At 46.8% G+C, this 27,420-nt stretch overlaps 1 protein-coding gene and 1 long non-coding RNA gene across 5 annotated transcripts in view; one reads left to right on the forward strand and one right to left on the reverse strand.

Moving 5' to 3' along the window:
- Positions 1-4,757, forward strand: part of LOC133374258 (uncharacterized) — a 54,791-nt gene extending 50,034 nt beyond the window's left edge. Inside the window, exon 3 of the long non-coding RNA XR_009759847.1 lies at positions 4,654-4,757. This is a non-coding gene — a long non-coding RNA (uncharacterized LOC133374258). The remainder of the gene's footprint in view (positions 1-4,653) is intronic.
- The window catches only part of TADA2A (transcriptional adaptor 2A), a 28,846-nt gene continuing 2,329 nt past the window's right edge, over positions 904-27,420 (reverse strand). For 2 of the 4 annotated variants that reach the window (XM_061604919.1, XM_061604920.1), the window contains exons 2-16: positions 26,528-26,630; positions 24,484-24,598; positions 23,344-23,403; positions 22,156-22,247; positions 21,862-22,019; positions 20,354-20,442; positions 18,633-18,705; positions 16,649-16,712; positions 14,273-14,316; positions 13,450-13,560; positions 10,057-10,128; positions 8,669-8,801; positions 7,398-7,441; positions 3,179-3,252; positions 904-1,370 (exon numbers count right to left, since the gene is read on the reverse strand). In XM_061604919.1, coding sequence (XP_061460903.1) covers positions 1,185-1,370; positions 3,179-3,252; positions 7,398-7,441; positions 8,669-8,801; positions 10,057-10,128; positions 13,450-13,560; positions 14,273-14,316; positions 16,649-16,712; positions 18,633-18,705; positions 20,354-20,442; positions 21,862-22,019; positions 22,156-22,247; positions 23,344-23,403; positions 24,484-24,598; positions 26,528-26,553 — 1,341 coding nt within the window. In that variant the 5' untranslated portion in view covers positions 26,554-26,630 and the 3' untranslated portion in view covers positions 904-1,184. Of the gene's footprint in view, positions 1,371-3,178; positions 3,253-5,981; positions 6,288-7,397; positions 7,442-8,668; positions 8,802-10,056; positions 10,129-13,449; positions 13,561-14,272; positions 14,317-16,648; positions 16,713-18,632; positions 18,706-20,353; positions 20,443-21,861; positions 22,020-22,155; positions 22,248-23,343; positions 23,404-24,483; positions 24,599-26,527; positions 26,631-27,420 lie in introns of those variants that run through there. The other 2 variants (XM_061604921.1, XM_061604923.1) reach the window with 2 other exon arrangements.

A 27,420-nucleotide genomic window follows, 5' to 3' on the forward strand; every position in this document is an offset into this window, starting at 1 on the left:
TGCATGCAGAAGGTCCCAGGTTCAATCCCTGGCATGTCCAAGTAGGGCTGGGAATGTTCACTGCCTGAAAACCTGGACAGCCGCTGCCAATCAGTGTTGACTGTACTGAGCTAGATGGACCAATCGTCTGACTTAGTCTAAGGCAGCTTCCCACGTTCCTAACCTAGGGGTGCCTGGAGCACTCTGGGCAAGAAAGTGCCACCGTGTCTTTGGGGAGGGGTTGTAGCTCAGCGATGGAGCATCTTCCGTCCTCTGCTTATTCAGTCCTTCATACCTCAGAGTCGGAGCCAACTAAATCCTACTCAGAGCAGACTCATTGAAATTAATGGACCTAAATGAGTTATATCCATCAACTTCAATAGGTCTACTCTGAGTAGGACTAGCATTGAATTTGCCCCTGAGCCTTCCTCTTTTAATCTATCCCCTGAACCTGACATTCACGATTTGGCAAAAATATGCCCTGCAAATTGAGCCGCACCGCACAAAGCAAGCACGTTCGCATATTCTACATGTGCGTAATTTTGCACGCTTTAAAAAAACACTGAATTCTTGATGCAGAATTTAGACACTTTGGAAATAGATGATGAATAGCGCTTATGATGTTCCAAATGTCTTCCTAAATTGACATACTCTGTCTCCCTCTCCCTCCCTTGTTGAATGTTGTAATTTTAGAATGGCGCAATTTGAACATGTGATGCAGTTTTTAGCTCCTCCAGCACGTGCCAAGCCTCTTGAAACAAACAAGTTTTTAAAGGCAGGCACTTGCAAAGGCTAGAAGGAGCTTCTCTGTCGGCTCTCCCACACAAAAGCTGAGCACAAAATGTGTTTTGAGAGCCGCTGTTTGGTGCTCGAGCCGTTTGTAGCTGCAAGGCAAAATTGAGAAACAAAACCAAACCCAACCTCTGCAGTTCCATCCTTTTTTTAATCGTTACAAGGGGTGTGAGAAACAAAGGCCCACTCCATACTTTAATAATAGATGTATACGTCCCACAGCTCTTTCCAAAAGTTCACAGCAGCAGAAGGCCAAGAAACGTTACTCAGCACAGTTAAAAAGCAAAACAGGAAAAGAAGCCCGTTTTGCGCAGAGAGCTCGTCACAATTCTCCAAGACTTAATATAATCTGAAGGGCCTCGGGAGTTGAAAGTGCTCGCCGGAGACGAAGCAACGGCTCACTGCTTTCCCCGTCAGACTTTGCTGATGTATCCTTCTCGGATCAGGAAGTCGTAGATCTTCCTGGTTTTGTTCACGTCGATCTTGATGAGGGCTCGGGCCTGGGCAAGCCTCAGGCCCCCTTGCTTGTGGCACTCGTTCACTAAGGCCGCTTTGTACTCTAAGTAGGCTCCAGGGACTAATCGAACTACCTGGCAGAGCTGGGAGAGGACGACACAGGTCATTAATTTAATAACAATAACAACAACAATTCTTACATTCTGCATCCCATCATACATTCTCTCTCTCTCTTCCCCCCCCAGCAAACTTCCTTAGGACTACATTTACTCAACAACTCCTTTGATTACAAGGGCCGCATTCCCTTCTAGGCAGCCTTTCAGGGGGCCACATGCCAGTGGCAAGAAGGGCCAGAGGCAAAAGCATCCAGAGCAATTAATGTAACTAATTTTCATCTTCTGTACTGTAGGTGAGTTTTTGCATGCATTCTCCTCTCGGTCCTCCATCCAGGCAAGCGAGAGGCATGATAAGTGTTGAAGGACATGTCCCAGCCAGGCACAAACACTCAAGGAGGGTGCAGAGGAGGGCCAGTGAGGGTTGTGGCCGGGGGGCCGTCTCAAGGGCCAGGCTGGGTGGGCTGGAGGGCCTCATTTGGCAGCGTACCAGACGCACCTGCACAAGGAGGGTGCCTTTCAGCATAGTCCGTCCGTTACAAATGCAAAGGAGAATGTCTAAGGAAGTGATAAGGCCTGTAGCCTGGTCACCAGAAGGAGGATGTGTTCACATAAGGTCTGGCCCGCGTGGGAGGAACAAACCCAGTCTTCTGAGACTCTGCTTGCGTTGGTGTATCTTGGAAAAGGGAGAAGCGGAGCTTGCCTGTGAACCGCACTAAGAAATATGAGTAACCTGGGGGGATTCGCAAGGACTGACTGAGCCCGATGGAGCGGCGCCAGGAAGGACAGCTGTCTCGTAATCCCCTGCAGTCAGACCAAGCCCGCTCCTTTTTATATCTTTTCCCTTAGCTCTGCCCAGTGATACAGAGAGGAGGAAGAGTTCTGTAAGGGAGTCCTTACATCCTGGAAGCTGATCACCAGGGAACCCCCCTAGTCTCTGCTGGAGACTGAAACAAGGCATCTACGAAAAGGTCTGCTGTCCAATTTAGCGAGGCGGCGAGAGCGCCAGCTGGTCCCCCCAAACTGTAGCTCGCATTTGAAGTTCCCAGTGCTATAATGACCCCACCGGAGACACCAGCTGCCTGTTTCCCCCCACCCCCTCTTCTCCCTTTTAATAAGGAAGAGCTCAGGCAGAACCCCCAGGGGGAACAAAACGGCAAGAGCAGAACTTCGAAGGGAAATGGAGCTCCTTCTCCACTCCGCAGACACGGCGTCTCACCTGTAACACCGGAAGGCACCGAGAAATGGCAATTTAGGAGCTATCTGGTGATCTGTCTTAACAGGGTTGAGAGAGCTTAAAGGGAAAAGGATTTGCCCGGGAGAAGCAACAGAAAGCAGCCCCAAAGGCATCAAGCGTATCAAGGGTCCCCAGAGGAAGTCAGGGAAGCTCTTGTGTGCTTTTCCTAAAATAAATCTTGGCCTCCTCCTTTCCCAGCAAATTCACTTTCTGCCCCCCCCACCTCCTGCTTCTTTACATTATAGCAGCACATGCATAGATCCACCCTTGTGTACACACGTCTCTTTCAATATAAGAATGGCTGAGCCAGTTGGGAGTGGGGGTATTCGGCCCCAGATAAGGCACTTGGTAACTGATGGACGTAGCCCTTCCGGCTGCGATCAGACAGGCTCCCCACCCTGTTGAACTTCTGACGCTTGGTGAAGACTTTTTATTTTGGGAGGCGTTTTATTACGGTCAATTCACGTGTCTTATTAGCTGGCGCAGGATGCTGGGGAAGGGCTGTTGCTCAGTGGCAGAGCACCTGCTTACTGTAGCCCGGCGAAGCCAACAGCACTTTAGACCCTGAGGTCGTTCTAGTCAGTCTTCATTCCCTATTTACCTCTTTTTCTTTCTCATTAAGTTTTTCCGTGCCGGGGAGACCAGTGAGGTTCAGTGGAGGTGCGCTCCTTCTGCCTGTGGGGAGACAATAAAAGCAACATAAATGCCAACTGCCATAGCTCTGAGAGTCAGCCTTTGCTCTTCCCGCACATGCTGCAATGGCAGGGGAGGAGGGAGTCAGGAGAGTCAAAATGGTGCACGCAGACAGCGTCATCAACACTTCTCAACATTTTTGTACTGCTTTGATGACTACCTGTAGGTCTGATCTGCCGTTCTGAGAGCACACGTACAAAAAAAGCCTCTGACAAAGGTTCACTGGAGTTGTAGTACAAAAAGGAACACTTAAGAGTATTAAGAAGAGCCTGGCTGCTGGATCAGGCCAAAGGAGGCTCATCTCATCCTGCATCCTGTTCTCATAGTGGCCAACCAGATGCCCCATTGGGAAGCCTGCAAGCAGGGCCTGAGCGCAAGAGCATTCTCCCCTCCTAGTTTCCAGAAACTGGTATGTAGAAGCATGCTGCCTCTGACAATGGAGAGCCATCAGGGCTAGTAGTCATTGACAGCCTTCTCCACCTCTATGGATTTGTCTAATACTCTTTCAAAGCCATCCACATTACTACTTCTTGTGAGAGTGGATTCTATAGTAACTATGTGCTGTTTCTTGGAGAGTTTATTTTAAAGAGAATGACTAGGACCCTCATCAGTGTGGGAACTGAAAAATCAAACTGACTTGGTACAGTTCAGGGGTGGGGAAGATGTGGCCTTCTAGATGTTGCTGTGGACTAAAACCTCCATCATCCCTGCTGGGTGGGGGCTGATGGGAGCTGGAGTTCCACATCTCCAATATAAGAAGAGGCATTCTTTGCTCTCTGGAGGGAATGCCTCTTCTAAATAGAGGGCTCTTCTTTCGTCTCTTGCATGCAGTGGAGAACACTTCTTGTTAGATCAGGGATGGGGAACAAGTGGCCCTCCAGGTTTTCCTGCATTAAAACTCCCATCATCTCTGACCGTTGGCCATGCTGGCTGGGGGCTGATGGGAGTTGGAAAGCTTCAGGGGGGCTTCGGGCTCCCCAGCCCCGGTATAGACTGAGGAGGCACAGAATGGATTTCAGCTAATATCAGAGACCAGGTTGTTGTATGTGGGTTTTTCCCCAAATCTGTTTTTGGGTGTGTGCCTTTGTGAGCTTGTCACAGCATCGGCTTCTGTGTTTGGGCAAATAATGCCTTTCATGTTTTGGAGGAAGTTGCAAAGTTTAGCACATGATTAGCACATCTTCTGCATGCAGAAGGTCCCAGGCTCAGTCCCAGGCATCTCCAGTGATGAAGGATTTCAGGTAGCAGAGCAGGAAAAGACTTGCATCTGAGAATTTGGGACAGCTGCTGCCAGTCAGAGTAGACAATACTGGGGTGGTGAACCAATAATATCAACATGTTTAATGTGCATTATGCTTTCCTTGTTTTTGTTTGTTCTTGCAGCAAACCTAGGAATTGCACCTTCAGGATGATGGATGAGAAGCCTAAGTCAGGACTAGACTAAAAATAAAAATAAAAAATGGACTGCCTTCAAGTCGATCCCGAACAGGGCTTTCGTGGTAAGCGGTGTTCAGAGGGGGTTCACCATTGCCTCCCTCTGAGGCTGAGAGGCAGGGACTGGCCCAAGGTCACCCAGGGAGCTTCACGGCTGTGTGGGGATTCCAACCCTGGTCTCCCAGGTCGTAGTCCAACACTGTAACCACTACACCACACTGCCTCTCGAGGACTAGACTAAGGCAGGTATTAAAGGGGGTGGGGTGGAGGAGAGGCTTTCTGGAAACCCACAATTGTGAGAAAAGTTTATGGGTTGAGGATCTGCAGTGACGTATCTGGGTTGTTGTGACCAGGATGAGGGCTCTCCATTAAAATGGAGAATGGGGGTTCAGTGTCTAGGCTGCAAACCTAACCATGTCTACTCAGAAGTAAGTCCCACTGAATTCAATGAATCTTACTCCCAAGTAAGCAGGGTGAGGATTGCAGCCACAATCTAATTTTATTTTGGTTTTGTTTTACATCAAGGACAAGGGAACCTGCAGTTCTCCAGATGTTGCTGGATTCCAGCTCCCCATCAGCCCCAGTGGCCAAGAATGACAGGAGTTGTTGTCCAGGAATAGCTTGGAGGGCCACAGGTTCTGCTGTGTATAATTGCATTTGATTGTAACGTACTCAAGCCTCTGGGACTGAGGAGGATTTAAAAAAAAAATCCAAATCAGCATGTTTATTTACTTAGCAGTTAAGCCCCGCTGAGCTCAGTGCTACTTAAGTGTATTAACTCGGGAGTAAGTGCAATTGAGTGTCATGGTATGAAATTCCAGGTAAACGTGTTTAGGACTGCAAGCTAAAGCAGAGAAAAGTAATTTGCCCAGGGAGTGGGTGGTTTAAGTGGGAATTTGAACCCAGTACATCCAGCTGCCAATGCAACAGGCTGGACCTTGGGCTGTCTTTGTTTATTTCCCAAAACCTGGACCACACTTGAATCTCACAGTGCACAAACTGGGTTGGTTTTGTGTGACTGAAACATGCCAATTAGGCTCTGCTTTTCCATTGAGGCTTGCAGTTACAGGCCACAGAGCTGAAACGTGCCTCCATTACTCACACCGAGGCTTATTCAGGCTGCGAGCTGCAATTGCTAGAAATGCGTTGCTGACTAATGGGCAAGAGCCCATATTAGAAAATGAGCTGTCGAGAAATCTTGCATGTTCTTCTTTTTAATAGCACCCACGTTCAGCAGCTTCCCTTTCACGCCTGTCTTGAGGGGCCCACAAACAACATAAACTACTAATGTGTTTTAATACATTCCTCACTTCAGCTCTGCTGACGTCATATATTACATATGGACCACTGGGTTTGGGAAGAGAAAAGCCAAGGGGGCCTCTTCATGGATTCCACAGGAGGGGAGAGTGCGCTTGCGCTCAGGTCCTGCTTGCGGGCTTCCCCTTGGGGCATCTGGTTGGCCACTGTGAGAGCGGGAGGATGGTCTAGATGGGCCACTGGCCTGATCCAACAAGGCTCTTCTTATATTTGGCCTCTTCTTATGTTCTCATGTTTTACGGTACGTGCAGAATTTATGAACGCTCCTAAAATGGCAAGGCGGAGACATAACAAGCGTATCAGGCAGATGCGTATCATAAGAACACAGGAAGCTGCCTTATACCGTCAGACCATCGGCTCCTCTAGCTCAGTATTGTTTACACTGACTGGCAGCAGCTTGCCACAGTTTCAGGCAGGGAATCTCTCCTAGCCCTACCTGGAGTTGCCATTGGGGATTGAACCTGGAACCTTGTGTGTGCAAGGCGGGTAGATGCTCTGCCCACTGAACGATGGCTTTGCCTCATGAAGGGGGCCAGAGACACAGCTCCCAGCCTCTGTACCTGCAAGCAGCCACATGCTTGTTTGCAACATGTGAATGGCCCCTTGCCATGGGCTACCAAGACTGACCTCGTGATCCTGGAAGGAAGGTAGGGGTGTGTGTGTGTGTGTCTATTCTGCTGGCATTCTGTTGGGGCATATTTTATTTATTATTGCATCTATATCCCGCCTTTCCTCCTAGACGCTCATGGTGGTGTACGTGGTTCTTCCCCCTTCTCCGTATTACCCTTTCAACAACAACCCAGTGGGGTAGAATAGGCTTGAGAGTTGGTGAGTGGCCGAGTGGGGATTGGAACACTGGTCACTCGCTCGCTCACATACCACATTGGCCCTCAAGGTTCTAGGAACATAGGAAATTTGGAAGCTGCCTTATACCACGTTAGCCCACCACCCGGTCCAGCTCACTCAGTGCTGTCTACATTGACTGGCAGTGGGGAAGGGACATAGCTCAGGGGCAGAGCATCTGCTCTGCATGCAGAAGGCCCCAGGTTCAATCCCTGGCATCTCTGGTGAGAATGTTCCCTGTCTGAAAACAGGGAAGAGCTGCTGCCAGTCAGTGCAGACAGTGCTGAGCTAGATAGGAGGGATGGCTTTCTGGTGCCTTTGTAGGGAAGGGAGCGTGCATAGGAGGAACCAGCAGTGGCCTGGGGGGACGTTTCAGCATAGGCACCCAAGGCCATTGTTCTAATACTGGGATAGGAGGTTGTGCATTAACTCTTAACGAGTATGGCTCATTTCCCCCATTTCTAACAGCGCTGAAAGGGATGGACAGTAGACATAAGGGCTATCACTGCAGGTAAAGCCTGAAAAATACTGACCTGAATTTGACGTAACTGGCATTGCAGGACTTAGGCCAGAATCGCTGAAAATGAAATGTTAAGAAAATTAAAATATGTTACAAATAAGCCTCGAGTAGCCCAAGAATGGGTCTCATACATTTCTCCACATTCTGAGCTCCTCGACGCAATGAGATTCCTGTAACATGTGTTCCGTTGGCCTTGAAGATGGCCACTATGCGACACGTGGGTGGTGATCAGGGCTGTGTGCCACCATTCAGTTGTGGCAAGACAGAGCCCACTGACAGGACGGGCAGGCACATGTCTGGCAAGTGGTCCAGGGCAGGGAAAAAGGCAGGCAGCGCTGGATGGAAACTAGTACAGCACAACAAGTAGAAGGAGGCCTTTCAGGACCCTGGACAGAGCCCAGCGAGCACAAGGCAGACCAAAAAAAAAAAAAAAAGAAGCTCCGTTTCTCTGGAGCCCTTCTATACTTCCAGGGTCTGACTACCTTTTGCTGGCTCTGTCCCTTTGCTAAGAAGTGCAGACCTTAAAGGGGCAAGCCTTAAAGGGGTTGCCTCTGGCCTGATGCCTAGCACTCCACTGCCTTGCCAAATGCATTGCCTGCCCTGAGGCCCTTAGGGGACTGCAGATGCAAGCTTCTCAATGGGATCTGGCTCTAGAGCTGCCATCTCCAGGGGGGTTAGGCTGGGGGGGGGACATTATCTCAAGCCTTCCTGTCTGCTGATTTCAGTGTTTCTAGAAGGTGGGATTACAACAAGCACAAGTGCAGGAAAGGGCCCAGAATATGGTAGTGGCTTCATAGAGATTTCACAAGAAGCAAGATACTAGTCCACAAGGTGGCAAAGTAATGCTTGAAAGCACATGGGCAATGCCTGCTGAATTCACAGAAGGCAGAGAGTTTCTGTTTTTATTTTTAGCATATGTTTACATGTTCTCCTAGTGATATTGCTCATCCTGGGTTTTTCCAGAATGGTCACATCTAGGTGAGGGAAACAGGAATGCCTGCTTGACCAGATTATGGCCTTAAAGTTGACTGCCTTCTCCTTTCTTTCACTAAGGAAGAGCCTTGGGCCTATTCAGATATTTCGTGGCATCACTGATACAGCCAGCTTTTTAAAAAAACGTATCCAGCCATTTGCGTTCTTTGGGAGGGGCTATTACGTCACCATTCCTACCTGTCCCTCGAAAAATGGCTTATTCTGGGTTTATGAAAGAGCTGCTCCATGTCAAATTTACTCCAGTTTCACTAAAAACAACAGCCCCAAACCCTAATGGTCTGCTCGACATACATATCTGCTTGCCGGCTGAGCCACTGCTGACAAGCGCTGCTGTCCTGGATGTACTGGAGGACTTCAGAAAGCATCGTGCGCTTCAGGCGCTCCTCCTCACGGGTCTCCTTCAGCCGGTCGTATGTCCTTGCACCTGCACCAACAAAACGTGTGTCGGTACCGGCGACAGAAGAGATCCTTGCAAAACGGCCAAACCTTCCAGTGTCGAGGGGGGAGGGCAGGGGGAAGCAGTATTCAGAGTAGACCCGTTGAAATGACTGAACCGAAGTGCGTCATGTCCATTCATTTCACTGGGTCTACTCTGAGACCCTGATGCCAGATACAGCCTTGTGTGTGTCACAGTAAAGGTCAAATGTGATCCATGTTGACGTTTATCTGTAAGTCTTAATGCTGTTCGAGGCCCAGCAGGAAGCACTGAAAAATTCTAACGTTTACTAATAGTACTAATTTACACGGGGAGCCTTTTTCAGCCTGAGGGCCACATTTCCTTCTGGGCAACTTTTCCGGGGGGGGGGGGGGGGGGGAAGGTGCGTCACATGCCAGTGGTAGGTGGGGCTAGAGGCAAAGTGGGCGGAGCAATGGATGTAAATTCCAGCTTTTTGTATAGTAGGCCAGTTACTCACTCCTCCCTCTCTGTTCTCCATCCAGGGAACCAAGAGGCATTGTCTGAGTTCAAGGACACAGTCCAGCCAGGCAAAACCACTTAAGAAATATAAAAATGTGGGGAGGGGGTGTAGTCTGGGGGGTTCTGCACCCCTGATTAACATGATCAACTTCCTGGGACTCAAGAGCTGGTCAAGGGCCTCCCATCCTATCAATGTATTACTGGCTTTTTTTAAAATTTGAGACTGAAGTGAACTCGGAGTTTGTTGTCTGGGATAATTTTTCATGAAAACAAGTCTTAACTGAAGATATCTGAAGGTTTAGAAACTCTTGTTTGAGAGACAGTTGTGAGCAGAGTCAAAAAGCCCTAAGCAAACATTTAGAAGCAACCTTTGCATTAAATGGTGTATAAATAATTGGTGATGGTGATGAGTGTTTGTCTGTTGACAGAGCACGGAGGTATCCCTAGGAAGAAGATGGAGTCTGATGACAAGATACATCGTTATTGCATCCCTCTGATGAAAGGCACTCAAGGGTTTGTGAGTCAACTAGGTAATTGTCCAGTACATTCAGAACTGGTCACTGCTGCAGAATTGAGCAATTGTCATGTGGGGCATTCCCTAAACCTATCAAGGATTCAGAGCAGCTCAAAGTGCTGTTCTACACCCACCCCACTGTACAATAAAGTGATACTCTACTGCCACCAAAGGAACACATTTCAGATGGAAATGGCTTATAATATGTAAGCACCACAGCAATGGCTAATTTATCTACAATATACTTACTGCAGAAATTGGTGATTCCTGCTGTCCTGTACTCCTGTAGCCGTTTGATTTCCCGTCGTAGCTCAAACTCCACTAGTTAGAATAACAGAGAGGGAGGGAGAGAGAATGAAAACCAAGTATAGTTTAAGCATGGCTCTTGTTAAAAGTCTGTCCTTCAAAGCAGGTATAGGATGAGGTTATTTCAACCTTGCAACAACTTTGCAAGATAAGTTAGGCCCAGTGGTGGGGAACTTGTGGCACCCCAGATGTTGTTGGACTCCAACTCCCATCATCACTGACCGTCGGCGGCCATGCTAGCTGGGAGTCCCAACATTTGGACAGCCACAGGTTCCCCATCTCTGAGCTAGGCTGAGAGAGTGTGACTTGATCAAGGTTCACCTTCAGGCAGAGCAGGAATCTGAATCCAGGCCTCCTTGAACCCAGCTCAGTACTCAATCCACTGTACTACACCGGCTCTTTGCACGCAATTGTTTAGCTGGAGTAGAACCTGGATCCCTTACAATGTCAGTTATGCCAAGTTTCTAGCTGTCTTTAATAGCAATTAGGTGCCAGCATTTGGGAGAGCAAGTTTCTAGTCTGCTAGAAGTGTGTTCTTCACGATCCACACAAAGAGCGGGGCGATAAGGAGAGCTGGCTCTCTCCTCTACATCTTGGTATTGGGGTGGCACAGTTTTTAAATGTGCAATAATTGATTCCTGTGGCTTGGATCTTTAAAACAAGAGGGCATATGTTAGGAAAGGGGTGGGGGAAAGGTCATTCGGGAAACCAAACCCCAATTCAGCACAAGTATTCTCAAGGTTAAAAACAGCATGTCCCATCTGGAAAACCACTTGGAGAAGCTCTAAAGTTTACATATTATGAGATAGTGGTTCCCATGCTTTTTTCGCCACGAGCTGCTTGAAAATTGCTGAGAGTTTTGGTGGACCACTTAACGTTTTATCTGCCTGTTGTAGCAATTGCAGTGTGCTGCATAGATGCTGTACGATTTTTAATTGCATTTTTACAGACACGCTGTGGACCACCTGAATGAAGCTCGGTCCACAGGCCACAATTGGGAACCCCTGCTCTGAAATGCTATATAAATGCTAACATTATTATTACTATTATTAACATTTATTTGCTTCTAAGTAATAAATGGAGATGGGGCAAGGAAGGAGAGGAGAGGAGGTCAGATCATCCTATCAGCTGCCGTATTTTCAGATACATGAACAACACGTGCACTTAATCACGCTAAGGGATGTTACTAGCTTAAATAAAAATCTTGCATAAGTAACTAATTAGAAAAGGTTTAGATTGAACTAAGACCACAGCTATCCAGAAACTGCCACTCCCATTACTGTGAAAGCACCTGGCAAGAGACACAGAGATGACTTTGATGTTGTTGATGTGGACTGGGAGTTTCATCAAACAGAAATAAGAGGAAATTTAGGGGGAATAATCATTTAAAGCTACCTCCACTGGAATGTAGATAGGTCAATTAAAGATGGTTAATTATGCAAACAACATGAGCAATTAGATGATGGAAGAGCGAGGCATCTTTATAAGGCAAAGCCACTTGCTGGCACAAGCTGTGGAATCTGCAAAGCATGACTCGACACACTTAACAGCAGCCTCGTAAAAATCAGTGGCATTCACTCAACTGAAACTTTTCCCGCAAGTCCTTCCTGGGACAGATTTTCCAATACTAAAACGCCTCTTTGAAGAACTGCAAAAATCCTGAAGATGAGGATCCTGTGAGATCCTCATTTCTGCCGCTATTTCTGCCTTACCTCCAAAAAAAGTGATGTTGACATGTTTGGGACGGTTGTCTGCAAAACCGAATATTCCGTTTTCATGCAGGTAGAATTATTTCTTATATTACCCTGCATCCTAAAATAGGTCAACGTTGTCCCCGTTTAAAAACACACGAGACTTGGCTCAGTGGTGTGTGGCTCCCTGGGGCTTATCGTGTATCTCATCAAAGCAGAGACCATTAGTAACCGTACTTGAATCCGAGCCAGTTTCTCTATTCTGGGCGATTGGGTTAATTCCACAACCTCTTGAGCAAGGTGTTGCTGCTGCTGCTGCTGTGTGCACATGCATCAGCAACAACTGTCTAGAAACTGGTTGCTTTGTTCCAGGGACACAAACCCTCAACTGTGAATATGCAGTTGCTTTGCTGCAAGACCTGAAACATTGCAGATATTTGGTGCATCCCTAGTAAGGCTAGCATGGGCAAGTAAAAATAAATACATCTGTTGTAGTTGGAATAGGCAGGCTTGTCAATTGCATAAAGCCATTCATTTGATAGAAGGTTTTGATACATTTTTTTCTTATGGGTTGTGTCCAACTAAGTTTTACTCAAAGCAGACCCAATGAAATGAATAGACCCAAGTTAGTCGCGTCCATTATTTTCAATCCGGGTCTACTCAAGAGGACTAGCATCGGATACAACCCTGTATCTGTTCAACATTGACAAACCGCTTATGCACCATCACTTATCTCAACATGACTGTTTTCCTTCTCTGACTTCTTGTCCTGAAACAAGGATGGGGAACAACAGATGTTGTTGGACTCCAACTCCCATCAGCTCCGTCCAGCATGGCCAGTGGGCTCAGGGATGATGGGAGTTGGAATCCAACAATATCTGGAGAGCCAAAGGTCTGACCGCCGTCTGAAAAAGGGGAGGACCCTCATGACACCATTGTCTTTCTTACCAGACTTGTGGCTGTTGAACAGCCCATAATGAAGTTATTTATATACCACCTATTTATATATGGCAGGCATGGCCAATGGCCAGGTGCGATGGGAGTTGAGAGTTTAGCACAGGTTCCCCACACCTGTCCTATGGTAACACACGACGAATCAGTAAAAGGGTCACCATTTCCAGCCTTTTCTTGTGCACCACAATTGTGGGGGAAACTATTTGTTCCAAGGATATTTTGGGGGGGGAGGGTACTCCCCCCCAACCACTTGAAAATTGCTGACGGTCTCAGTGGACCACTTAAATCAGTTTTCTGCCTGTTCTAGCAACTGTAATATGCTGTGCTAGGTCCTGCATGATTCTCGCTGTATTTTTTTATTGCTTTGATTCCTTAAATATTGTATTTTATTGTATCCCATATATTTCAAATGGCAATAAAATAAAATACAAGACATAACAGAAGCAATACAAACACAATTAAAAATAAATATGTATATTTCATGCAATGGGTGTGCCACTTCCCATCTTCAACCAGAAATCCACAGACATGCCACAGACCGCCTGACTGCTGCTCACGGACTACTGGTGGTCCACAGAGCAGAGTTTGGGAACCCCTGCTGTAGCTTGTGTATAGAGAGAACTCGTGCCTGATCTATACAGCATGAAAGAGGAACACAAACATGATAGACAAAAGACCAGGTGACGCCTACGTGCGTGGCTTTCTATGAATTTGTCATGGTCCATTGGTCCTAGGATCCTTGCAAAGCGCCTCATGGTCTCATAAAGATCCTGAACCTCTTTTGGGTATCTTCTTTCCAGAACTGCAAGACAGAGAAAGGTACATTCTTAGCAGAGGAGACAAATGTGGAGTCAAGAAGATGACGTGAACACAATGACTGAAGAGACTGGCCTCCGGCTGGATGGAGTCTTCGAACTAATTGAAGGTCAGACAGAAGCATCTCAGTCTAAAATTCCCAACGCTTAACAGCTGATTCTTGACCATGCTTCTTGTGTGGGCTCTCCAAGGCTCTGGTCTGTTGTCTAGTGGTGGCTGGTGCCCATTGGGAGTGGTGGGGCAGAAGGCCGGGAGGCCAACGGTAGGCAGAGGCAGAGCTCATGACAGGCAGAGCCAACTAATTCTGGTTTTGTCTGCATCCTCCTCCCTGCAGCATTCTGCCAGGGGCAACACTGAAACTAAGGAGGCGAAGGATGCAAGCAGTGTCATCTGTTTTTATAATTGTATATTTATGTTGCTGTAGCCCGCCCCGGGGCCTTACGGTGAAGGGCAGGTAAGAGATCTTACAAATAAACAAATAAAGCCTCCTGGTGGGCCACCATGGGAAACAGGGCGCTGGACTAGACAGGCCTTGGGTGTAATCCAGGGGTGTCTCCTTATGTCCTTCTACAACAGTTTGCCCCAAAGATAATTTCAGATATAGCAAATGTTATGTAAAGTGTGAATCAAACAGCATCGTTTCAGACTAATTTTAGGTAGCCAGCATGGCAATTAAGGCTGACACCTGAGGTACTCACTCTGAAACTTTCTGAGATTGATGAGTCCGTGGTCTCTTATAATTCTGTAATTGAAAGAGGAGATGCATCCTGAATTAAGGCCATCTTCTAACCATAAACAAGCAACCCTGCAGCAGAAAAGCTATTGAGGAATTTGCAAAGTCTCCCCCTTAATAAGATTTTCCAGAAAAGGCTTGGGGAAAACCTCTGTTAGGACTTGTTAGATACTTCCGCTTGCTTCAGGGCATGGCGATAGGTCTGCTCTACACGCACAGCAGAATGAGGTGCTAGAACCCTGCGGTGGCAGAGTGGGCAGGACCATAGGTCAGGGATGGAGCATCTGCCTTGTATGTGGAAGGTCCCAAGTTCAATCCCCGGCATCTCCAGGTAGGGCTGGGAGGGACCCTGCCCCAAACCCTGGAGAACTGCTGCTGGTTGGCATAGCCAACACTGAGCTAGATAGACCGATCTCAATATTTTGAGCTTTAAGGCACCTTCCTATGATCCCACGGCTAATAATTCAGGTTATGGATGTAATATGCGATTTTTAAAGTTCTCACCCATAAGATAACTGGTACTCCCCCCCTACACACACACACACACTCACAGCAGGGATAGGGGAAACCTGTGGCCCTCCGGGTGTTGCCAGACTGCAGTTCCCTTCATCTCTGACCACTGGCCATGCTGGCTGGGGCCGACGGGAGTCTGGCAACCTCTCGAGGGCCGCAGGTTCCCCATCGCTGCCCGACAGCATTAGGCACTGCCTGGGGGGAGGGGGTGTCAAGTATTTCAAGGTAGAAGAACCTGGTGTTTGGAGAGGCATAAACAACAGCAGCTAATGGCCCTTCTATTATGCTGGGAACCTTCCCTGTGGCACAGCACAGCCTTTTTTGATATTGGAGGGTGAGGAACGACAGGTGAGTCTCCTCCAACAGCATCCCGTCTTCAAATTATCCCACTGAAAAGGGCATCTTACGTGGGAGGAAGGGAAGGTGGCCGACTAGCCTAATTATTTTAATAAAGCACCCCAACTTTGACAAAGAGTGAGATCTTCACGGCATCACAAAATAATTCTACAGAGAGTCAGGTAATTGGCTAAGGCAATGAATGACACAGAAACGTTTGAATTAGCCAACTCGCCAGCAGCATGCTGTGAATGAGGCACTCTCAGACTGGAAGCTCATGGTAGCAAAGCTCACGATGTCCATTATTATCTGTGGAGTGCCGTGATTAGAAGATGAAGAGTGCTGATGACTATATACCCAGGATGTACATCATATGTACAGCAGGAGAGCAGATGGCTTGTTCACTTACTGGACATACATTTTTATCTTGTGCACCGCTTCAACGGCTTTATGCTACGAAGCGGGCTATAAATTTGTTAAATAATGCATAAAATCTGTCTACTTGGGGTTCTTGGATGCAGAATGTCTTGTGCGATGACTTGTTTCCATGCCTTCTGTGTTCCACCTCTGAGGGAGGTCTGCACAGTGGGGATGAGACAACAGGCCTTCCCTGTAGTAGGAAGGGCCGTCGCTCAGTGGTAGGGCGACTGCTTTGCGTACAGAAGGTCTCGGGTTCAAACCCTGGCATCTCTACACAGGTTGGGAGCAGAGCTTGGAAAAGTTACTTTTTTGAACTACAACTCCCATCAGCCCCAGCCAGCATGGTGCTGGCTGGGGCTGATGGGAGCTGTAGTTCAAAAAAGTAACTTTTCCAAGCTCTGGTTGGGAGAGACTCCCTGTGTGAAATCCTGGAGAGCAGCTGTCGGTCAGTGTAGACAATATCATCCTTCCTGTGTTCCTAGTAGCCCCGTTTATGGAACATTCTCCCCATAGAGGCCCATCCAGGGCCAACTTTGTCACTGTTCCACTGTTTGGGAAAGACATTTTTGTTTTCCTAGGCATCTGGACCACACCAATGATTTGACTGTACTGTTTAAATCCTTTGTTGATAACGCTCATGTGATTTTATTATCATGTTTTTAAAATTCATTTTAGGACGAAAGCGGCATAGAAATTTAATAAACCTAAACCTTGGTTATTGGGGGAGGGGGCGTAAAGACCCCCCCAAGAATGAATGAATGAAAGGTGGGGGGAGGAAAAGGCTTGGGATGCCTTGCTGTAGCTATATGCCAATAATACCTTCAGCGAAAAGCCTTCATCTCCAGAAAAAAAGCTCTAAATATTTGCCACATAACCCACTCTCCTCACCCATGCACCTCTTAAAGTTTGACCCCACTCCAACCTGGAGCAGACCCGTGACTGATCAACACAGCCCATCGTGTTTTAAACGGGCCCTTAGAAATGGCTATTTCACAAAATCCTTTGTCACAAAACGCATTAGGCACACTCAGCTCTGAAGGAATGAAGAAGGGGGGGGGAGCCAGGAACTCACTTTTTCCTTCGTTGCCTTTCCTTTAACCTTGAGTGATAGATATCTACAACTGCAATCTTCAAAGCTATGTAAGTTCGGGGGGGGGGAAGAAGAAGAGAAAAAAGAAAGAATAAATTATATATATAAATAGGAATTAGCACCAAGCTTATCTCCCAAATCCCCCCAACCACAAACTGGTTTCATTGCAACATGAAAAAGGGCGTAGGCCCTGGCAGGAAAGAGACTAGCTTGATCTTCTTTTGAGATGTTAAGAGAGAGAAAGAGAGAGAGAAACCATTCCAAGCCACTGCAATGGAAGCAGTTCAAAACTCTGTATGTGAACTGCTACTTTTTCTTTTAATTAATTTAATTAAAAAAAGAGTAACAATCAACTTGTTAACCCTAACAATACTGGTCCTTGGGGATAAGATTACAGCATCTACATTCTCAAGTCCGTCAGAATCTACCCAGCCATGTGACAATATCCGCACCATAGAGTGTTGTGATTGGCTGGAGGAAGGCCAAGTTCCTTACGGGAACGAAGGAACCTGAGCAATGGGAACCAAGACACGTCAACGTGATCCTGCTTAATCACCCTGAGACCTTTAATCACCGTACGATGTTGCGTCAAGTGCTCAGTCAGGGCTATATATCCCACACTCTATCCAGCCGCCGCCATCTCCCCTCCTGCTTACTGGAGTTTGTTGTCCCCGCCCAGTGCCATGCTGTTTCTAAGCAGGCTGCTGACACAACCACGGCTATTAATTCCTTATGGGCCACCCCTTGGCTTTGATCACTTTTGATGGAGAGTAACACAAGGACAGGGTCCAGTGCCATGTTTCAATTTGTTATGCCAGCGATATCCTTACTGCCACTCACTGAATGCCTCATTTTTCAGCTGCATCGCTTTGGATGCGTGTAATGTTCACACTGCACTGTTGGAGGCAGCCTGCCTCTGAATGCCAATTGCTGGGAATAACGCTGTGGTGCTCAGGTCCTGCTTTGTGGGCTTCCCGTTGGGGCATCTGGTTGGCCACTGTGAGAACAGGATGCTGGACTAGATGGGCCCCCTTTGGCCTCATTCAGCAGAACATCTGGTGTTCTCATATAGTTTCCATTACATTAGTAGACATTACTAGCTAGTAACCAGTCGCGATGGCTATGTTCTACCTTCACTGTTGGAGGCAGGGTGCCTCTGAATATCAATTGCTGGGAATCACATGTGGGGAGAGCGCTCTTGTGCTCAGGTCCTGCTTGCAGGCTTTACTTTGGGGCATCTGGTTGGCGACTGTGAGATGTGGATGCTGGACCAGATGGGGCCTTCGGTCTGACCCACAGCCAGGCTCTTCTTATATTCTTATGCTCGCTGTTCTAAACTGTTACTGCCAACAGATATATGGTGTGGTCTTTATCGTTTTAATGTATGCGTTGATGAATTTATAGTTTTACTATGTCAGGAGCCACCTTGGGAGGGCTTGATCTTCAGCAGGCCTAAAATTATCATATCTTTCCCCCTCCCCAAAAACCAAATCACCCTTACTAAAGCACATGTAGCTAAAAACTAGATAATAAAGGAAAACTTTGCTGTTTCAGGGATGGCTGATCCTGGTGTGGCTCTAAGAAAACGAAGGATCACAATTTTGACTGAGATTTTGGGGGGGTGTATGCACGCATGTGCAATCACGGACAGCATGGTGGGGCAGCAACGCTCACCTGACACGCCCCCCACAGCTGAGTTGTTGCTGCTTGCTGGGAGGAACAGGGGTGAGGCGACTGCTGAGCAAATCCAGCGCACCTGCAGGTGTGCTTGCCCTGTGCCACCTTCCTTGCCACCTCGCCAGCCAGTTGGCAGGTCAGGTCAGCACCACCGTCCCACCACACAAGTCTGCTACTGTGTGTGTTTGTGTGTGAGAATCAGCAAAGGAATGTAGTAAAAAACAAAAAATCAACTATATCATCGCAACAATGGGAGATATTTTCTAACTCCTCAAGATACAAAACTCACCATGTAAAAGGTCTGAATCATCCTCCACAAAGTCAATATCCCTTAAATCCCATTCAGCGTAGTTGTCAAACTCCTGTGGAAAGAAGATTTGAAAATTAAAGGACCCTGGTTAACTCCCAAGAACCTTCGTTTCCAGCTGGGATGGTAAGAAACAAACAAACAAGTGTTTTGCAACAACCCTTTCATTACTAGAGTCTTTAGGACAGCAAATGGCCTGAAGTGACAAGGAGAATGCCAGGAATTGCAAAAAGAACAGACAATCGGGTGTGTTGTAAGCCAGCTCGTCCTCCTGTGCCAGTTACAGGCCGCAGGATCAAAGGGGCTTCTGGTGCCTCCAGTGGAGGAGAAACCCACCACGTCACATTTCCCCTGTCCCAGCAGCAAGGGATCCACTTCTAGGATTGCTACCTCCTACCCCACCTAGGGTGGTATAGGAGTAGTGAATAAAATAAATAAAAGGAAGCAAAAGTTTTATTTCTGGATCCTGAGATGAATTTAGTAGGAAACTAATACCGATTACTCAGTTTATAATAATAATGATAATAACTACAGTAGCAAATTATTTGCAGCATCTCAGATGTCCAGCGAGTGCCTCTGCTGCACCTGTTGTGCGTTTAGTCATTCTTTCGGCTCCTCCACCTGGTTCCCAGTGGCATTACATTTTGTGGGGAACCTCAGGCCTCGACAAGGGCTGGTCTTCAGAGCATTCCCCAGGCCACACCCCTCACTGGGCTCTGCTTCACACCCTGAGTGTTTTTCCCTGGCTGGAACTGTCCTTGAACAATGATAATGCCTCTTGATTGGCTGGCTGGAGGACAGAAACGAGTGTGTGTAGAAACTATTATTTATTTATTTAAATTTATATCCTGCCCTTCCTCCCAGAAGGAGCCCAGGGTGGCATGATTGGGCAAAGGTAAAATTTACATCAGTTCCTCCGCCCACTTTTGCCTCTGGCCCCGCCCCCACTGGCCTGCGGCCTTCAGAAAGTCACATAGAAGGGAATGTAGCCCTTGGGCTGAAAAAGGTTCCTCAACCAACCTCTAAATCACCACCACCACCACGATCCAAAGATCCCCCCATTCATTCTAAAGCAGGTGTGGGGAATATTTGGCCCTACAGATGCTGCTGAACTACAACTGTCATCATCCTGGCCATTGGCTGCGTGTGCTGGGGCTGATGGGAGTTGTAGTTCAGCAAAATCTGGAGGGCCCAAAGGTTCCCCACACCTGCTCTAAAATATGATGACATGAGAAATATTCTGCAAGTGGACCTGAGGATATCATACACAGGGAACAGAAGTCTTTCATTAATTCATTTTTTAAAATTTACATACTTTTTCATTTCATTAATTTTTTTAACACTCTTCAGAGCTTCCAGCATGGTTCACAAAAACAAGAGTGATAAATAAAATGTTAAAATAGCAAACATTCATCATATCTGTTTCCAGTAGGAAAGGCAAAAGCAATCCCAGAAGAAGGCACTTACCTCAATGAAGTCTGCTTTTGTTATTTTGCTATATAGTTCAATAATTTAAACCTTCTTTGTTTCAGGTTTGGAGATGCTCATATTGTTTTTCCTTGATTTCAGAAAGTTGCCAAGGCCCAGTCTGAGTACATCAGAAGCCCTGCTGGATGAAGGCCAGTGGCCCATCCAGTCCAGGATCCAGCATTTTCGTAGTGGCCACCTAGATGCCCCAACAGGAAGCGTGAAGCAGGACCTACCTCAATGAAATCTGCCCTTGCTGGCATGTACCCGGCCATATCCCTAGAGAGCAGGGAATCAAAGGTAGGTCGTGGTGGATCTTCAGCAGCTGCGGGGAGGATGTGTGTGAAGAAAGCATGTTTTAGTACTTTGGCCAATTTTTAAAACCATTTGCACCTCCCCTCCCCTCAAAGCAATGGAGAGAAAACATGGTTGGAACAGTATATGGGAAATCAGTATACACACACACACACACACACATTTCAGAAACCACAAATCAGCAATCTGGAGAAAACAAGTGGAGCAACCAGTTGCAAAACATTTCAACACTGAGGGCCAGTCTGTTGGACTTTTCTATAACAGCGATAGAGATGCCAACGGATCCAGCAGCACTGACTAAAAGGGAGAACTTTTGGATTTACTCCCTGAACACATTGGCACCACATGGCCTGAACCTGGCGGACAGTACCACCAGTACTTAGCTTCTGCAAATGAAGCCCCTCTGAGCATTCCATCCTCAAAGCTCTCTAACTGCCACCTTGGTAACAGCATTTGTAGGTTGGCAGCTGATGAAGGCGGAAGCTGAAACGTTTTGTTAATATAATAAAAACCTGTTTGGTTAATTGCAATTACATTCATATATATTTTTAGGTGATTAATGGAATCCTTATAGGGATCCAGAGCAAGCTTTGGTTTGTTGCTTTCAAATCTGTCTCTCTATAAATATATTTTTAAAAGTTCTTTAGTTGTGATTTGCTATGAGTTTCTGTAGTGCTTCATTGCCTGCTTGTCTCTAACACTCCCATTCCTGTCTCCGAAGGCCCATCTCTAGACACAGAGGGTTGTAGCCAACCAAGTTTGACTCGGTGTAGACCCAATGAAATGAATGGACCTAAGGAGAGCCAGGATGGTGTAGTGGTTAGAGTGCCGGAGTAGGGTTCTAATCCCCACTCAGCCATTACGCTTGCTTGGGCCAGTTACCGTCTCCCAGCCTAACCTACCTCACAGGGTTGCTGTGAGGATAAAACGGAGAGGGAGAACCATGTATGCCACCTTGAGCTCCTTAGATGAAAGGTGGGCTATAAATGTAATCATAAATAAATAAATAAAAGTTACTCATGTCAGTAATTTCCAGTGGGTTTGCTCCATGTAGGATTAACATTGGATCCAACTTGGAGTCTTCTGGCACTTTAAAGACTTAACAAATTTGTTATGGCGTAAGCTACGGACCACAGGCCAGTTTCATCAGATGGATGAAGTGCGATGGCAAGGCCAAGAAAAACTTGTGTCATGATAAACTTGTCAGTCTGTTGTCAGAGAGAAGGTGCACGCTCTTAAGAACATGGGAAGCTCCCTTATACTGAGTCAGACTATGGGTCCACCAAGCTTAGTACTGCTTTCAGTGACTGGCAGCAGCTCTCCACGGTTTTCAAGCAGTGGGTCTACTCTTGAGTATGACTAACATTGGGAGACAGCCTGGACTGAGGGCATGGGAAACCCTGCCCCCGCCTCTGCAATAGACTCTTACAGTAAAATGGAATCGCTGTATCACTGTGCTGATTCTCTTCAGCTCGCTTCAGATTCAATAACGTGGATGCAAAGAGGGGATTGTTGATGAAGTGTTTCATGTAATGCTTTTCGCATTCCTCTTTTGTCTTTGTGTTCATTTGATTGGCTGCATCCTGCCTATAAGAGAGGCGGGGAAGAGAAAGAATTAAACACGGATCTGATCAATATATTTATTCCTCTATTTGTGTACCCACTGAAATCTGACAGATCTCGAAACTTGATTCCAGTGGTTCATCAGGCATAAAATTCTCACCAGTTTCCAAAGCCACAGTCCATCACAGCTTCTAGGAGAGCCATTTCTTCTTGAGCTGTCCAGGTAGGATCAAGGATGGGGAAGTTGGATGTCTGGAGAGATGGGAAAACATCGAATGGAATTCATTTCAAACGAGCTTATGATCCAGCAGGGCTCTTCCTATGTTCTTAAATCAGGTGTGGGGCACCTTTGGGCCCTCCACGTGTTGTCAAACTACAACCCCATCAGCTCCAGCAAGCATGGCCGCTGGCCAGGGATGATGGGAGTTGCAGTGACAGCAACATCTGGAAGGCCAAAGGCTCCCCACACTTGGCTTATAGCTCAATGACTCCCTCCAGAGGTCACATGCCGTATCTACTATATGCAATCGTAAATGTCCATTGCTGACTAATACGTATGCATGGCACAAAAAACAAAATACATTCTTCTAGTAGCTGGGAATAAGAGACCAAACTGCTGCTTATGTGTTGACAGTTTAAAAGCTCCAGCAGCACACTACAGGAATTTAAAATAATTATTTATGTAATGCAAATATCTCGCAAGCTATAATTACTGCTAGCTCCTGAAAATGTCATTACTAAGCACAACAAAGACCTCCTCATTAACACAACTGTGGCTGTAATTCCAGAAGTAACATTGACAAGACTGATTAAAACACACACAAAACAAAACAACCCCCTCCCCAAATAAACTGTTTAATGGGAAACCTGGTTTAGGAAAATGTACAGATGATTAACTAGTGTTTTCTGGTTAAGACTGTATGTGAGCAAAAACATTCTTGTTCCGCTAAGCGGTATGTAGCAAATCTTCTCATGCAGGAGTGGCTGGTCTATGGACTATATATATATATGGTGAACAAAGAGGTTTAAGTCCAGCCCAGCACCCTGATAGAGACGCAAATTGTCCCTTGCCCGGTCATCAGAATGGTCATTAGATGAAAGTCAAGGGGGCAACAATCTGGGGCTAATCTACAGAGATCCACTGAGGAGGGGCTCTGTATCCTATGTGCATATATGCAACAGTGTGCATGTGCGAGAGTGTGGTATAGCCACATCACCCGTGGGCACGTGGCCCCTGGAGGGAGCCTTGGGGGCCAAAAACAATTAGCCACCCCTGTTCGAATGGGATCTATTGCCTAGGGATCGACACAGACCACAAAAAGCAAGATAATCAGAATGGTGTATTTACCATGATTTCATAGGTGTGATCACTCTGGTGTTTCTTATATTCAAATCCTATTGTGAAGCACTGCAAAAAAAGAAAAAGGGGGGAAGAGGAGTTTGCCATATTACTTCCTTCCTCCTTTCTGTAGGCAGAATCATGGATGTTATACTGGAAGGAGCCTCTGGACATTTCCCTCAAACCATGCCCACCTGTCCATCAGCTGATGACACTGTGTGATGCCAGCTGATGGACAGGGGGTGGGGTTCAACCTTGCTGGGTGCTACAGCCTGATGTCAGATGGGTAGGTAGAATTCAAAAGCTGCCAAATTTGGTCCATGGGATGGAGGGTGGGGAGAGAAAAGATGTGGTCCCCGGAACCAAAAAAGGTTCCCCACCCGTTATACTGACTAAACAGGTAAGGAGAAAAGGACACAGGGTGATCTCTTTGATCAGAAACAAATGTTCCTTCACTACTGTTACAGTTCCCTTTGATTGGTGCTGTGTAATAAAACAGTGAAAATAAAATACAGGGGAAGGGGGCCAAGCCCACATAACACAGATGACTGTGGTTAACAGTCCCAGGCTGACAAGAAGACTGTTTTGGAAGAAAGAATAGTATGCTATTTGTTGACGACCCCGCTTACAAGGCTTTGTTGCCAGCCTGGAGCTGATAGCCCAAGGGTCGCCAACCCTTTGGGGCCAGCGAGCACATTTGGAATTATGAGAGTGCTGTGGATGCCAGTCACAAAATGGCTGCCACAGGTTGTGTGGCACATGACAAAATGGCTGCTAAAGGGGCATGGCATAATGGCGTCATTATAGGACAGGCCAAGAGAGTGCAAACAAGAACTGAGCAGGAAAAGCAACCAGTCTTTCACGTATGGTGGATTTTTGAGGGGATATTTACTGAGACCTTTTGTGGCCACCAAAGGAGACACTGGTAGGCATACAGGTCCTGTGGGCACCATATTGATGTCTCCCCTGCGTTAGCTGCTGCCAGCCATAAAGAAAAAGCAGCAGCAGGGGAGACCTTGTCTGTTTATATTCTGTAGGCTGCTTCCTGGTGATCCGTCAACTTGGCTCTCAACATCTTGGGAGAACGCCACAGACTTGGTAAGTTGATTCTCATAGTGTTCATTGCTCCCCTTATAAATGTAAGTTTACCTGCAAGCATAGCAAGAAGGGAGGAGGCCCACACTCTGCACACTTTATGTAAGGTTCTGCCAGGTACGAGGAGCACCCTCGGCATGGTGGCTTCTCAAAAGGGTCATCTGTGAAGCCAACAAGACGAATACATAAAATAGCTTGGGCACCATTTTCCAAAGCAAACTCCTTTGCTTGCTGTCAACCGAGTAACTGACAGAGCTATGCATATATATGTTAAAACACCCTGGATCAGGTGTGTGGAACCTTTGGTCCTCCAGATGTTTGCTGAACTACAACTCCCTTCACCCCTAGCCTTTGGCCATGCTTGCTAGGGCTGATGGGATTTGTTGTCGCAGCAACATCTGGAGGGCCAAAGGTTCCCCATACCTGTGCTACATGCTGGTTTATTGCAAATGATAACAGAGAGAGAAAATTAAGAAAAGCCTGCTGGATCAGGTCAATGACCCATCTAGTCCAGCATCCTATTCTCACAGTGCCCGACAAGATGCCCCAGTGGGAAGCCCACAAGCAACCAGGAGAGTCATATCCCGAGAGTTCAGCCAAAGCAGAATTACACTTCCCAACCAATTTAAAGATATAACTTAATACAGAAACTGTGTCTGCTTGGTTGGGTTATTAAATCCATTCAGTATGAGCTGACTTTGTGATAATGTTTTTGGTGGTGTTGTGATAGTGCCATCCCAAGGAGTGAGATCAAAGGATCTCATCAGATGCGTGTTATTCTAAGCTGGGTGTAGAGGGGAAAACCTGAAACAGTGGGTTCAAGTAGCAATGGAATGTAAAAAGAACTGCCAGTGGCGATTCAATTAAGTGCCTCCTCACAACAGCGGAGCCTGGTGATAAGGCAGTCATCTTAGGACAGCTAAATTAACTAACCCACATAGAAGGGCAGGAAACTATTGTCTTTATGCATGTCCAGACAGACAGAATTGTATGTCTTGTTGAGTTCTAATTCAGCGGTTTCGCTACTAGAGTCTCCTTTTGCCAGCTCAGCTCCACTCCACCATGAACAAAAAGGCAGGACAGATCTCTATGAAGCACGTGGTCTGCTTTTTGCTCATGGTGGAGTGGAGCTGAGCTGGCAGCAAGAGCTCACCTCTACAATGAGCTACGCAAAGAGGAGGATGGAAAGAAGTCTAAAACCAGCCTTTCCCTGCCTTTGGGTCCCCTGATGTTGCTGGACTACAACTCCCATCAGCCCCAGCCAGTATGGCCCATGGTCAGGGATTATGGGAAGTGTAGTCCAGCAACATGTGGGAGCCAAAGGTTGGGAAAGGGTGGTCTAAATCTCCAGCTTTGAATCAGGGTGGTTTTGTGCCATCAGATACACCAATCGGGTGGGCACCAAACCAGCTATGGAGACCTCAGCCACTAAAAATCAAGCAGATTCCTTTCTGTTCAACCCCATCCTGTGCTCTGTCACTTGGTGACCAGAGCAAGCCTGAGGAACCTTTGACCCTCCAGATGTTGCTGAACTACAGCTCCCATCAACCCTAGCAAGCAGGTATGGCCAGGTATGATGAGAGTTGCAGGTTCAGCAATATCTGGAGGGTAAAAGATTCCCCACACCTGCACAAGAGCATGACATAATGTAAAGAACTGGATTTTATTTTTAGGTAAGTGGAAGCTGTAACAAAATGTTGGCGGTATGGAGTGTTGCTGTTCAGTGCCTTCCTCCAAGATACTCCATTCTCTTCCCTACCACTACCTGGCTTTCTAACCCCCACCCCCAGTCAGCATTCTGTGGCCACTGAGCAGACTCAGCAGCCCTTACTGGGCTAGTTTTGACCGTTCCTTCTGCAGACCTTGGGGTTTTCCCGAGGCTGCTATCTCCTCCTTGCATATGGGTGGTGCCGTTTTGGCTATGTAAGGAATGGCACTCACTGCCTGTACATGAGAAACCAGAAAGAGGTTGTGGAGCCCCATATTCTTCCTTACATACTTCTGATCTAACCAAGTCCAATAGTGCTAAATACCAATATAGGGAAGGGGGGGTGATTCACTTTCCAGGAATTGTTTGCAATCTTCAAGTCTTCACTTACTGCTGAATGATGTCAGATGCTCCATGTTTCTCTTGGGTTCCCAAGATGTGCTTAAAAGCAACTATCTCTCCTTGAATGAAGGTTTTCAGAGTCACCCAGCCCCTGCAAAAAACAAAACAAAATACCCATTTGTAGTCTCCGGGAAGAAGAGTTCTGGGATCATCATAGTTACTCAAACAGATTGTTGATTGGTGGAGAAGAGTTGGAGAGTCCTCATTTGATAAGAAACCCAAAATATAGGACTCTTGTTATTGAAAGAGACGGACACTTTGGGGATTACTTATTTAAGGATAGGGAACCTGTGACCCTACAGATGTGGCTGGACTACAAATCCCCAGCTCCATCTGCACCGTACATTTAAAGCAGTGTCATACCACTTTAAACAGTCATGGCTTCCTCCCCCCCCAAAAGAATCCTGGGAACGTAGTTTAAGGGCGCTGAGAGTTATCAGGAGATCTCCCTCACAGAGCTACAATTCCCAGAGTTCCCTGGGAAGAGGGATTTATTGTTAAACCACTCAGGGAACTGTAGCTCTGTGAGGGAGATCTCTTGATAACTCTCAGCGCCCTTAAGCTACAGCCCCGAGGATTATTTGGAGGAAGCCATGACTGTTTACAGCACTATGACACTGCTTTAAACATATAGAGCAGATGTGGCCCCTTTCCTAAGCTACTTTTGTTATTTCTAGACGACTAATGTATTAAGCATTCATCCTGATTTGTTTCTGGGGAGGTTATAACAACGTCCCGTCAAGCAATCGTTATTCCACACTTTCTACTGCATTTCCTCATTACTTCCCCTACTATAAAAAGTAAAGAGTGTTTCTGCAAGTGGGTTTACTGCACAAGAGCACAGAATCCACTTCAGTTGCACAACTTGAATTTGCTGGTAT

Source organism: Rhineura floridana, chromosome 21 (assembly GCF_030035675.1).
Source record: "Rhineura floridana isolate rRhiFlo1 chromosome 21, rRhiFlo1.hap2, whole genome shotgun sequence".
In the NCBI taxonomy this organism is placed as follows: domain Eukaryota; kingdom Metazoa; phylum Chordata; class Lepidosauria; order Squamata; family Rhineuridae; genus Rhineura; species Rhineura floridana.